This window comes from Trichechus manatus, unplaced genomic scaffold (genome assembly GCF_000243295.1).
Source record: "Trichechus manatus latirostris isolate Lorelei unplaced genomic scaffold, TriManLat1.0 scaffold00104, whole genome shotgun sequence".
Classification (NCBI taxonomy): domain Eukaryota; kingdom Metazoa; phylum Chordata; class Mammalia; order Sirenia; family Trichechidae; genus Trichechus; species Trichechus manatus.
Window position 1 is genome coordinate 4,141,749 of NW_004444040.1, and position 13,362 is coordinate 4,155,110.

The 13,362-nt window shown below is 43.6% G+C and overlaps 1 protein-coding gene and 1 long non-coding RNA gene across 6 annotated transcripts in view; one reads left to right on the forward strand and one right to left on the reverse strand.

Moving 5' to 3' along the window:
* Positions 1 to 211: 211 nt before the first annotated feature.
* On the reverse strand, positions 212 to 10,229 carry LOC111821767 (uncharacterized). The gene is made up of 3 exons (XR_002825105.1): positions 9,911 to 10,229; positions 9,118 to 9,273; positions 212 to 1,968 (listed from the first exon to the last, which is right to left on the reverse strand). It is a non-coding gene; the product is annotated as an uncharacterized LOC111821767 (long non-coding RNA).
* SHLD1 (shieldin complex subunit 1) overlaps positions 3,368 to 13,362 on the forward strand; it is a 97,536-nt gene continuing 87,541 nt past the window's right edge. For 3 of the 5 annotated variants that reach the window (XM_004383078.2, XM_023737545.1, XM_023737544.1), the window contains exon 1: positions 3,368 to 4,001. In XM_004383078.2, coding sequence (XP_004383135.2) covers positions 3,779 to 4,001 — 223 coding nt within the window. In that variant the 5' untranslated portion in view covers positions 3,368 to 3,778. Of the gene's footprint in view, positions 4,037 to 13,362 lie in introns of all 5 variants that reach the window. The other 2 variants (XM_023737546.1, XM_023737547.1) reach the window with 1 other exon arrangement.

A 13,362-nucleotide genomic window follows, 5' to 3' on the forward strand; every position in this document is an offset into this window, starting at 1 on the left:
GGATAAATAGTTGGATTCACCCAGTCTGATGTTTTGCCAAAAAGGGTGTGATGAAGAGACAAAATAGAGTTTAGGGCATTAACAGGAATACAGACCATAGGATATACTGGATAAGGATAAAAAAAAACAAGATGGCTATTGGATGGAGAATAGAGGGCAAGTAGACTAGATGGAGGCAGACTGGGAAGATAGGAACCAGTTGGTTTTTTTGTTTTTTTTTTTTTAATTATTACTGTTTCACTTATTGTACCTAGCTACTATGGATCACAGGTATACTACTAATTATTTCTCATGCATTAATTTCATATAATTCTTACAACAACGCTTTGAGATGACTATAGTCATCAAGCCATTTTTTATAGATGAAGAAACTGAGGTTAAGTGACTTGCCCAAGGTCACACAGCTAAAAAGTGACAGCAAGGGGCCAAACCTGGGTCTCTCCAATTCTAGACTCTCTGCACATCTCTGGACTTTTCTGCAGAGCCTCCTAACTATGCTTCCTGCTTCACATTTACCCTCCTTCAATTCACGTTTCAAGCAGCTAACAGAGTGAGTGTTTGAAAATGCAGATCGATCATATTACACCCCAGCTCAGAAGCTTTCACTGACTTTCCTTATATTAAAATTTAAATAGAAAAAATTATATATATACATATATATGTGTGTATATCCTGTATATGGATAGATGGATGAATAGAGAGATGGATAGATGGGTAGAAATGTGATAAAACAAATCATAATAAAATGTTAATTCTGGAATCTGTAGTGAGTTTATGGATGTTGTATAATTCTTTCTACTTTTTTTTGGTTTGAAATTTTTCATTGGCTAGCAAAACATTGAGTGGCAAGTACCTTAATTGAAAACAGTTTAAGCAAAGTTAAATCATTTCTTATATGTGACCCTGATGGATTTATATCTGTGGCCTGTAAGCATGTGTAGGGTCATAGAAGAATAGCTGCCTCCACCTGGTGGGCAGGTTTTTATGTTCTTAGAGACCCGTTTTGCCTGCAATCCCAGGGCATCTTATACTCTCTGGTACTGAAAAAGAATATTCAGACTGTGTAGTTCAAGTCATTTTAAGACAGGAAATCAAGCACTTCTGGAGAAAGAAGTTGAACCACAAGGTTTGGGGTAGTCTTCCAGATGAAAGGACAGTTGTTTTCTACTTGCCAGCCCAGGTCGTTTTAGACCACAAGAAAGGATCTCATCTGTCCCCATTGCTTGCTTTCTCCAGTACAAATACACTGAGTCCTAAATAATCTTATTTTGCATGCACAGATACTTGGCCTTCTTTTTTTCTTTTTTTGGTCCCATGCCCAGTTTGGAATGTCTTTGGCATTTACTGTACGTGATTCCAAAAGAAAAGGTCGATATCACATCAATGTGCTTTTGTTTTCAAAAAGGATTCCTTTTGTTTTACATCACTAATCACACATTTGGTTGATTTCAAGCTACCTTTGCAGCAAAGACAGGCTGGGTGTGCCAATGTCATTCATTGACCTGCTTGTTCCCTTCCAGAAGCCTCCAGAGCTGAGTGTTTGTAACATGAGGAGAGAAGGGGGTGCCACAGGCGCTCCAAGGTGTTTGCTGAAACTTCAGGCTTGGTTGGCTAATAAAGCACGTGTGAAAAGACGGGATGTTCTTGCTTCTTTGGGAACCTTGGACACTCCACTCCTTTTGGGAGCAATCAGCTGATATCTTGGCACACTCACTGCCTGAGGGAATGTCCACAGCAGCACATGACTGGGTGTCCTCAAATAAGAAGGATCTCCCCAGACTCACCGTTGACTTGTTTTTATAGAGCTCCAATATTTGCCTGATCAGTCGCTCTCTTCCTCCGCAGCCTTGAGCCTGTGCAGATGCAGGAGGCTGGAAGGCCTGGGAGCTGGGCTCATCGTAGCTCGGCTGCTTTCTAGCTCAGTTACCTTGGGCAAGTTAGTTTACTTCTTTGTGCATCAGGGTCTGACTAATAAGAGAATAATAATAGGATTACCAGCCTCATAGGGTTATTGCACATGATGCTCTTAGCACAACATCTGGCATCCAGCAAGCACTCAATAAATGTTAACGACTCTTATTATTGGTTCAGTGGTAAAATTCTCACCTTCCATGTGGTAGACCCCAGGTATGATTCCCAGCCAGTGCACCTCCAGTGCAGCCACCACCCATCTGTCAGTGGAGGCTTGTGTGTTGCTATAATGCTGAACAGGTTTCAGTGGAACTTCCACCCTAAGACTAGGAAGAAAGGCCTGGTGATCTATTTCCCAGAATCAGCCAATGAAAACCTTATAGGTCACAATGATCACATCTGCAACCACTCATGGGGATGGCGCAGGACCGGGCAACAATCTGTTCCATTGTGCAAGGGGCTGCCATGAGTCAGGGGCCAACCTGATAGCAGCCAACAGCAACAACTCTTATTATTATTCTGTTTCTGTTGTTCTGAAACGACTTTTTTCACTCATACATATGTTTTTGAGATCTTTCAAGTTCTGACTGCCATTTTAACAGCTGCATAGTATTCTATAATGTGGGGTACCGCCCACTTTTGTCCTTCCCCAGTTAGTCAGTGAATGGCCATTCCTTGGCTTATGCTCTAAACTCCTGACACCCCATGCCATTTGTGCTAACCCAAGCTGGTGTCTTCTGTGCTCATGCTGTCCCCTGGGCCTACTCTGCCCTATGCTGGGGATAATCTCGTCCAGAAAGCTTTCCCAGACCTGCCCATCACCCCTTTCTAGGCTTCTCTCTGTCTTGTCTTCTTATAAAAGTGCTATCATACAATATTTGTCCTTTTGTGATTGACTTATTTCACTCAGCATAATGTCCTCCAGATTCATCCACGTTATATGATGTTTCGAGGACTCATCATTATTCTTTATGGCTGTGTAGTGTTCCATTGTGTGTATGTACCACATTTTATTTATCCATTCACCTGCTGATGGGCACTTAGGTTGTTGCCATCTTTTTGCTATTGTAAATAATGCTGCAGTGAACATAGGTGTGCATATGTCTATTCATGTCATTGCTATTAGATTGCTAGGGTATATACCTAGGAGTGGGATTGCTGGATCATAACGTATTTCTATTTTTAACTTTTTGAGGAAGCACCATACCGTTTTCCATAATGATTGTACCATTTACAATCCCACCAGCAGTGGATAAGGGTTCCAATCTCTCCACAACTGCACCAGCATTTGCTTTTTTCTGGCTTTTTATCAGTACCATTTTTGCAGGGGTGAGATGGTATCTCATTGTAGTTTTGATTTGCATCTCTCTGCTGGCTAATGATTGTGACCATCTTTTCATATGTTTGTTGGCCACTTGAATGTCCTCTTTGGTGAAGTGTCTGTTCACATCCTTTGCCCATTTTTTAATTGGGTTGTTTGTCTTTTTGTTGTTGTGTTGTTGACCTACGTATTGTTTTAAAACATTTTTACATTTAATATGTCATGAACATTTTCCCTTATCCTTGAATGTTCTTGTAACTCTTGAATTATAGTGTGGCACAGAATTTCATTGGTCTGTGATTGAACTTTTCCCTTATCATGAGACATGCATCTTATTTTCCAGCTGAAACTATTCATGGTTTCTTTCCGTGGTGAGAGTATTTGTTTCTCATGATGAAGAACACATGGTAAACAAATACTGGGTCTAAAGCAAAGAGAAGGATAATAGAGGAAAGTAAGTTATTCTGGTTTGACTGGCATTTGATCTTTAAGGTACTTGGACTACAGCCTTTTAAGCCCTAGCTCTCTGAAGCCTCCTGCTATGCAATGCCTTTTATTCTGATTTGTTTTCTCTTCTACTGTGGCAGGACCATGGCATCCCAGGAAGCCACCCCGAGCAGCCAGTTAGAGGAGAGCAACGCTTTGGACCTGCCGTCAGCTTGTGACATAAGAGACTACGTGCTGCAGAAACCCTGCCAGGAGGCCAACAGCGAGGATTTTAGTTCTCTGGAAGCCTTTTCTTTTCCTTGCTCTTCTGAAGTGGATCCAGGTAAGAAGCAGAGCTTCGAACAAACTAACAGACAGGTAGGGCGTAGTTTGTTTCTCTCTTTTGAAATAGCAGCTCTCTGAGGACTGATTCATTGTCTTGGGTAGAAAAACATCTTACCTAAGCAAAGCTGTGGGTAGAGGCTTCAAAGGAGAGCTCCCTGGTGTGACAACCACTAGGGGTTGTTTCCTGGCATCCCTTTTTTGTCTTGGGTGCCTTTCTGATCTCCAGCCAAATGCATTGAGTGGCTGGGCACACTTGGTTTAACCAGGAGAGGGTGGAGTTATTTTCTGTTTTGTTCTTTTAAACCGTCAGCAGAAAATAGCAGCTTGGGCCTGTTTGTATTATAGGTAACCATAAGAGGGATGTTAGCATACCTTTTGTAAAGTAGCCTTTGGGTTTAAGTAACAACTTTTCTACAGGATTCCCTGACTGAACTGACAAATCTGTTGCTTAAGCTCATGATAATTTCCTGAGATAGGTGTGACCATCTGTTATGGATTGAGTTGTGTCCCCCCCAAAAATGTGTTGTGAATCCTAACCTCTATGCCTGTGGTTATAATCCCATTTGGGAATGGGTTGTCTTTGTTAATGTTAATGAGACAGGATTAGTGTAGGGTGTGTTTTCAGTCAATCTCTTTGGAGATATAAAAGAGATTAAACAAGCAGGGGAAAGAAGAAAAGATGGGGGAAGGTTGATGCAGGCCACATGGAGATCTCCAAGGAACCAGGAAACAAGCTGAAGAGACAAGGACCTTCCCCCAGAGTCAACAGAGAGAGAAAGCCTCCTAAACTGTGAGAAAATACATTTCTATTTGTTAAAGCCATCCACTTGTGGTATTTCTGTTATAGCAGCATTACATAAGAAAGACAGCATGTCTGGTTGCAAAGCTCACCTCCTCCCCATTCATACCCAGTCCGGTCCTGGAGGTCTACAGACCCATATTCAGTGCTCAGTTCTGAGGCTTAGGGCATGTGTCTTGATCCCTCCAAGCCCTAAAGTCCTCATCTACAAAATGGCACTAGGAATTCCTGCTTCATGGGGTTAGGAGATAAAGTACTTAGCATGGTGCTTGCCAGATATGAGTGCTCAGTCAGTGTAACCATTATTATTATTATTACCATTACTATTGTTGTTATTAGTTGGGCCCTGGTGGCGCAGTGGTTAAGAGCTCGGCTGCTAACCAAAAGGTTGTCAGTTCTAATCCACCCCCTGCTCCTTGGAAACCCTATGGGGCAGTTCTATTCTGTCATATAGGGTCACTATGAGTTGAAATCACCTCGATGGCCATGGGTTTGGTTTTTGGTTTGTTTATTGTTGTTATTATCATTATGAAACACAAATATGGATTTTAAAAGAGAACTTGTTGAATACTAGGAAAATGTAGCCCTTACTGATAGTGAAAGAGCCTTGGTGGCACAGTGGTGAAGAGCTCGGCTGCTAACCAGAAGGTGAGCAGTTCAATGACACCAGCCACTCCTTGGAAACACTATGGGGCGCTTCTACTGTGTCTTATAGGGTCACTATGAGTTGAAATTGACTTGATGGCAATGGGTTGGTTTTAGTTAATGATAATGAGAGGAGCCTGGTGGTACAACGGTTAAGCACTCCACTGCTAACCAAAATGTTGGCAGTTCGAACCCAGCCAGTGGCTCCTTGAGAGAAAGGCCTCGTGATCTGCTCCTGTAAAGATTACACCTAGAAAACCCTATCGGACAGTTCTACTCTGTCACATGGGGTCACTATGAGTCAAAATTGATTTGCCGGCACCTAACAACAACAACGATAATGAATTCAGTGATGGCAGTGGGTAGGATGTGTACCTGTCATTATCTTCAAGAATTCTATGAAAAAAATACTTCTACATTCTTTTGTAATTCTGTTCCGATTTTCAGGACGTGAGTAATCAGGCTCAGTCCGCCTCCTGACCAAGAATTAGATGATTCCTTATCCTTTTTCTTTCTAGGCTTAACATCTTTGATCCTTTAACTTGCTCTCATTCCTCTTCCTCATCCTGCTGCCCCTACATTACTTTCCAGCCCTAAAGCTGATTTTGTTCATCATCTCTGGCTATCAGCAGCATTTCCTGGAATGTGTGAATAGATGCAGTTGAACAGAACTTTGCATGTGTTGTTCTGTTGAAGTACTTCAGGGAAATGGCTACATTCTTATAGGCAATTCAGTGTGGACTCCATTTTTATTTTTTGATTGCCTTTCAGCTGAATAATCCGCAGGAAAACAACTGTTATTAATTTTAATTTGGTCAACAGTTTTAAAAACAAGAAGTATGTTGAAATATTTACACTGGAGTGTTGGTTAAAACTTTTTAGCCACTTCATGCAATAAGGGTTCTTTCGGAAACTCTTGTAAAGGTTGAAACATGCCAAGTAACACTCAGATACTAAGATGACAACTTTGTGTGGCGTTGGTGGTGGTCCCGCCCGGACTGCCTGGTGTGCATTCTGGTTCTGCTTCTTCCTGTGGTTTGACCTTGGGCAAGCCACTTAGCCTCTCTCTTCTTGCTTCCTCACTTGCAGAATGGAGATAATAACACCTACCTCATGGGGGAAGTTTATAAGGATGAATGAGTACCTGGCACACAATGGGCTCTTGGGAAATCTATTTCTTAACCGCTCAGCACCTGGGCTGCTCAACAGACCACCACGCGGGCTGGGCTCCCCTTACATTCATGACCTTCCGTCTCAAGTGGACGCTTAGTGCTGCCCATCCCTCATCCACCATTTTCCTACCATACTCTCTTGCCCACCCTCCTGGATGATTGTTTTGTATCTTCTTTCTCTGCAAACCTCCGTTACCTCCTCCTTCAACCTCTCCCACCTGGTGACCTTGCTTCCTTTTTCATCAAGAAAAGAGGAGCAATCTGAAGAGAACGTCCACAAGCTCATGCTCCGGGTCCACCGGCTTCTTTCCCTCCTGTTTCCTGGAAGATTTGTCCCTGTCCTATCCTCCCCTTGTGTGGTAGGTCCTGTGCACTGTCACCTACTCAAGGCTGTCACCCCAGCAGTTGTCTCTGTCTCTCCTGTGTCATCAGTTCCTCCGTCTACCGGGTCATTCCCATCACTGTACAAATATGCTGTACTATCTCCCATCTTAAATAAAACAACCACTCTTGACTCCCAGTCCCCCTCCAGTTACAGTCCCTTTTCTTGTTGTATTTTTTTTTTTTATTTCTACATAAAAATATTCAAAAGGGTCACCTACACCTGTGGTCTCTAATTCTCTCCTCCCATTTCTTCCAAAAACCCTCCAATCTGGCTCCTATCCCCATCACTCTATGAAAATAGCTCTTGTCAAGGCCACCTATAACCTCCACATTGTTACATCCAATGGTCAATTCTCAGGCCTTATCCTTCTTGAGGGAGTCCTTGGGTGGTACAAACCGTTAAGGGCTCAACTACTAACCAAAAGGTTGGCGGTTCAAACCTACCCAGAGGTGCCTTGGAAGAAAGTCCTGGTGATCTGCTTCCAAGTGGTCACAGCCTTGAAAACCCTATAGAGCAGTTCTACTCTGCACACGTGAGGTCTCCATGAGTCAGAATTGACTCAACGGCATCTGGGAAGCAGCCTCTCATGGTTCTCTTTTTACTTTACTGTCTATTTTTCTTAGTCTCCTTTGCTGGTTCGTCCTTATCTCTTCTTGCTTTTAATATTGGAGAGCCCCAGGACTGAGTTCTCAGCTCTTTTCTCTGTTATTACTCACTCCCTGAGTGATCTTATCGGGTCTCACGGCCTTAAATGCCCTCAATACCTTGGTGAATCCCAAATTTCTGTCTTCAGCCTAGGCCTCTAGCCTAACAGTTAGACCATCTGTGCACTGGACATCATAACTTAGATTTCCATTAGACATCCATCTAAGCTCAACGTACCCTAACCCAGATGCCTAGTTCCTCTGTTATTGTTGTTGTGTGCCATCAAGTTGATTTCAAATCACAGCAACCCCGCGTGACAGGGTAGAACTGCCCCATAGAGTTTTCTAGGCTGTAATCTTCACGGAAGCATATTGCCAGGTGTTTCCCCCGTGGAGCTTCCGGGTGGGTTTGAACTGCTGATCTTTTGATTAGCAGCCGAGTGCTTAACCATTGCACCACCAGGGCTCCTTTTAGTTCCTCTACTCTCCTGCTAATCTGCCCCCCCCCCCCATACACATAAACACACACTTGATCTTTGAGGCTTTCTCACCTCAAAAAAATGTCTGCATCTTCCATGCACCCAGGCAAAAGCCTAGGCATCATCCTCAACTTTTTCTCTGAAACCTCACATCCACTCCATCAGCAAATCTTGTAAGCTCTGACTTCAGAATAAATTTAGAATCTCACCAGTTTTTGACACTGTTACCACCATGGTCCAAGCCACTATCATCCCTTTTGGATTATTGTTACAACCTCCTAACTAGGCTTTTGACAGCTTCCCTTATTTTACAATCTCTTCTCAACGCAGCAACCAGAGAGATGCTTTTAAAATATAAATTAGGTCATGTTAGTCCTTGGAGCAAAACTCTATGGCTTTTCATCGGATTCAGAGCAAAGGCCCAAGTCCTTACTGTAGCTCCCCAGGCCCCCTGGGCCCTGGGCCCTGGCTTCTCTCTGACTTCATCTCCCAGGGTTCTCCTCTCCCTCACTGGGCCCCAGCCTCGCCACCCTCCTGGGCGTGCCCTCGGCCTAGGACACTCTGCCTCACATAGCCACATGGCTCTCTCCTGCCCTTCCTGCCAGGTCTGCTCAAATCTCATCCTTCAGAGAGGCCTACTGTTGCTACTCCCATCTAAGAGCCACCCTCCCTCCTGCTCCCTCACTTCAGTCCTTATTCTCCTGCTTTATTCTTCCCCACAGCACTTAGCACCACCTGGCAGCCTGCGTACTTCCTTGTACATTTATTGTTTGTCCCCTCCCCCTGGAATAGAAGTTCCATGATAGCAGGTGCTCAATAAAGACTTCTGTGAGGAATGGACAAGTAAATGTTAATTGCTGTTATTATCTTATTAGAAGATACACCTGTATGGATTTGATGGCTGAATTTTATCACAACATAAGAAGTCTCCATTTCCCCCTCTACATAGCTTAAGGCTGGTTATGGATTATTGTGGAAAGTTCCACTTACAAGGAGTGAGAGTCCTGGGCAGAGTTGAATTAGGTGGAGTCCAGATGTAGTCCATGGCACGATCAGTGTTGGAGGAGGGAGTTGTCATAGTTCCTCTGCTTCCTGGCAGGAAAGTCAGTGTGTCACTGACAGAGTTGTGGCAGTTATCTACTGCTGCTGTAACAGAAATACCACAGTGGGTGGCTTTAATGAACATAAATTTATTTTCTCAGGAGGCTGGATGTCTGCATTCAGGGTGTCAGCTCTAGGGGAAGGCTTTCTCTCTCTGTTAGCTCTGGAGGAAGGTCCTTGTCTCTTGAGCCTCTGTTCCTTGGAATTCTTCATGTGGCTTGGCATCTTTTTTCACCCGTCTCCACTTTCTCCTCTGTCCTCATCTGCTCTTTTTATGTCTTACAGGTGATTGACTTAAAACACACCCTACACTGAGATGGCCTCTTAATAAAACAAAGAAAACCCATTTCCAAATGGGATTATGACCACAGGTATAAACCTGACTCACAGTGACCTTATAGGACAGAGTAGAGCTGCCCCATAGAGTTTCTAAGGCTGTAATTCTTTACGGAAGCAGACTGCCACATCCTTCTCCCTGGAGCAGCTGGTAGGTTCAAACTGTAGACCCACCAGCCAAGTTCTTTTAACTATTGCACCACCAGGGATCCTTACCACAGGTATAGGGGTTAGGATTTACAGCACATATTTCTGGGGAATGTAGTTCAGTCTATAACATTCGACCCTTTGGCCCCCCCAAAATTCATGTCCTTCCCACATGCAAAACACATTGACCCCATCATACCATTCCAAAAGTCTTCAATCAACGCCAAGTCCAGAATCTCACCTTCTGAATAATCTAGCATTGCAGAATAATGTATTATTTGCACATCATATACTATGTGCAAATAATACTTTATTCAGCAACGGAATAAACTCTGTAAAATCTGTGTCAAGAGAGAAAACAGGAAACCTCTGCCACCACCACAGGTACATAGTGTACACCCCAGAAACACGTGAGTCACTGCATGCCTATGCCCTTTGGAATCCCAATTTTCTCCCTTTTTCTCCTTCTCCCTATTAAAGGAGCCCTGGTGGCACAGTGGTTAAGCATTTGGCTATTAACCAGAAGATCGGCAGTTCGAATCCACCAGCTGCTCCTTGGAAACCCTATGGGGCAGTTCTACTCTGTCCTGTAGGGTTGCTATGAGTCGGAATCAGCTTGGCAGCAACTGGTTTGGATTTTTTTTCTCTGTATTAAAGGAACCCTGGTGGCACATTGGTTAAGCATTTGGCTACTAACCAAAAGATCGGCAGTTCGAAACCACCAGCTGCTCCTTGGAAACCCTATGGGACAGTTCTACTCTGTCCTATAGGGTTGCTATGAGTCGGAATCAACTTGGCAGCAACCAGTTTGGGTTTTTTTTCTCCATATTAAAGGAACCCTGGTGGCACAGTGGTTTAAACGATTAACTGCTAACCGAAAGGTCAGCGGTTTGAAACCACCAAGCAGCTCTGAGGGAGAAGGATGTGGCAGCCTGCTTCCGTAGAGATTTACAGCCTTGGAAACCCTGTGGAGTCTCTATGAGTCAAAATCAACTCAACGGCATTGGGTTTTTGGTTGGTTTCCCTATTATGCCTCCTCCCTATCCCACAGGTGTCCAATGTCTTCACGTGTCTTCTATCAAAATCTGTCTCTCAAAAAAACCGTTGAAACTGTGTACTAAAGAATTTGACTGATTCCTGGGTGGTCACTCTAAACTCTTGGAATTTCCTGATTTTAGTGTCTTTGTTGTTCATGCTGGGCCTTTTGGACCACACCTGATAGTTTATGTTCATGAGATGACTCAGGATATGGGCTGACCATGCCAGAAAGACGGACCATGTGATTAGAGGGTGGACGCTTTGAGCCAACCTCCGGGGAGAGGAGTGGGGCTAGAGATAGAGTTCAGCCATGTGATCAATGATTCAATCAATCATGCCTATGTAGTGAAACTCCAGTGAAAGCTCTAGACTTCTAAGTTCAGGTGAGCTTCTCTGGTTGGGAATATTCCGCATATCGTCACATCGATGTGCCAGGAGGGTGACACATACTGACTCCATGGGGAGAGGACAGTAGAAGCTCTTGTTTTGGACCATCCCAGACTTTGTCTCTGTGTCTTTCCCTTTGGTTGATTCTGATTCGCATCCATTTGCTATAATAAAACTGTCATCAGGCAGTCTCTGTAGCGTATTGCCTGTTGTCTTAGTTATCTAGTGCTGCTATAACAGAAATACTACCAGTGGTTGGCTTTAACAAACAGAAGTTTATTCTCTCACAGTCTAGGAGGCTAGGGCACCAGTGTTATCGCTGAGGGCACAGAGGCCTTCTGGACTCAGTGGGTCCTGTCTTTCCCTTGTAAGAATACACAGAGGAGACAATTTTTGGGTTCAGGTTTATTTTACTTGTGACAAGTAAAAGGAGTCAGCAGGGCTTATGCCTCTCCAAAAGACTGGTTCTCAAGGAGAAGCAAGGCTAGGGCTTATATAGATAGGTTCAGTAGGGACAATAGAGCAATGAATATTCAGTGGGTTTCTTGAAAGGGGTGGGTACTCCTTGGAATGGTAGTGCATACTAATTAGGTTGCTCATGCATCTGGAATCCAAGATGGAACCTGCTGATGTTCAAGAAGGAGTCCCCTCAGCAGCTCTCGGCATCATTTATTATGGGATATGGGATATGGCACAGGTGCACTGATCTTCTGTATTACTTCGCCCCCTTCGGTGGGCCAAAACAGCAGTCACGCTTTGTTCTTCTGTGCATGCGTAGCCTGTAAGAAGGGAAAGGGACTAGAAAAACACTAAGGAGGAAGTAGTAATTCACAGGTTGTTCTAACCTTCTTTTATGCTGATAGGATGTGGTTCTTGTTTACCCAACTTCTAGGTGATAGTCTTTTAATAGCTCTTTAGTTCCGCCAACACAGTTAACCCTATCTGTCTCACCAGCTCCAGGGGAAGTCTTTTTCTCTCCATCTGCTCTGGTGGAAGGTCCTTGTCATCAATCTTCCCCTGGTCTAGGAGCGTCTCAGTGCAGGGACCGGGTCCAAAGGGCCCACTCTGTTCCTGGCACTACTTTCTTGGTGATATAAGGTCCTCCTATCTCTCTGCTCCCTTCTTTCTTCTATATCTCAAAAGAGATTGACTCAAGACACAACCTAATCTTGTAGATTGAGTCCTGCCTCATTAACATAACTGCCTGGAATCCTGCCTCATTAACATCATAGAGGTAGGATTTACAACACATAGGATAATCACATCAGATCACAAAATTGTGGGCAACCACACAGTACTGGTAATCATGGACTAGCCAAGTTGATACACATTTTGGGGGGACAGAATTCAATCCATAACACCTATGATGCATCACGTTCTGGTTTAATGCTTATTCAATAATAAAACTTTTCTTTCTCTTCTAAAAAAAACACAAGTGAAAAACTGTGATCATTAAGTATAGCACTTTCCTGAGTTCTGAGTCGTTCTAGTGAATTATCAAGCCTGAGAAGGTAGTAGGAACCCTCAAATTTGTAGCCAGCTGCTCAGAAGTGAGGGTGGCTTGAGAATCCCTGAGCTTACGGCTGTGTCCAAAGTCTGGCAGTCTTGTGGAGGACTGTGACCTTAATCGTGAGTTCAGCTAACTCATCATACTTACTCATACTACAGTACAAATGACTAATTATAGCTTGAAGTGTTAGCTTTTCCAGGAGGGTTTTCATTTAAGAGTACCTAGCCTTAAACTGGAAAAAACAAAACAAAACAAAACCTAATCAAGAGCTACAGCTGCTAACGAAAAGGTCAGCAGTTTGAATCCACCAGCCACTCTTTGGAAACCCTATGAGGCAGTTCTGCTGTGGCCTTTAGGGTCACTCTAAGTGGGAATCGATGCAACGGCAACTGGTTTTTTTGATTTTGGTTTTGGCCTTAAACGAAAAGAATGATGAAATTTCAGGAATCAAGGGGCAACCAGGAGTGGGATTTGGGAGTATGCTTCTTTGATATCCCTGAAATGCATCGTATTTACGTTTCTTACCCTCCACACATTCTTACACTCATCCCTCTGCCCCATCCTCCAGCTTGACCTGTCCAAATGGGACCCATTTATTAGTGTCTGGTCTCATATCCTACTTTTCCCTGCGACTGTCTTTGATTACTCAAGCAGAAGTGATTTCTATCCTCTACAACATGTGTTCAAAATACTTACATTGCTTTGTACATACTACC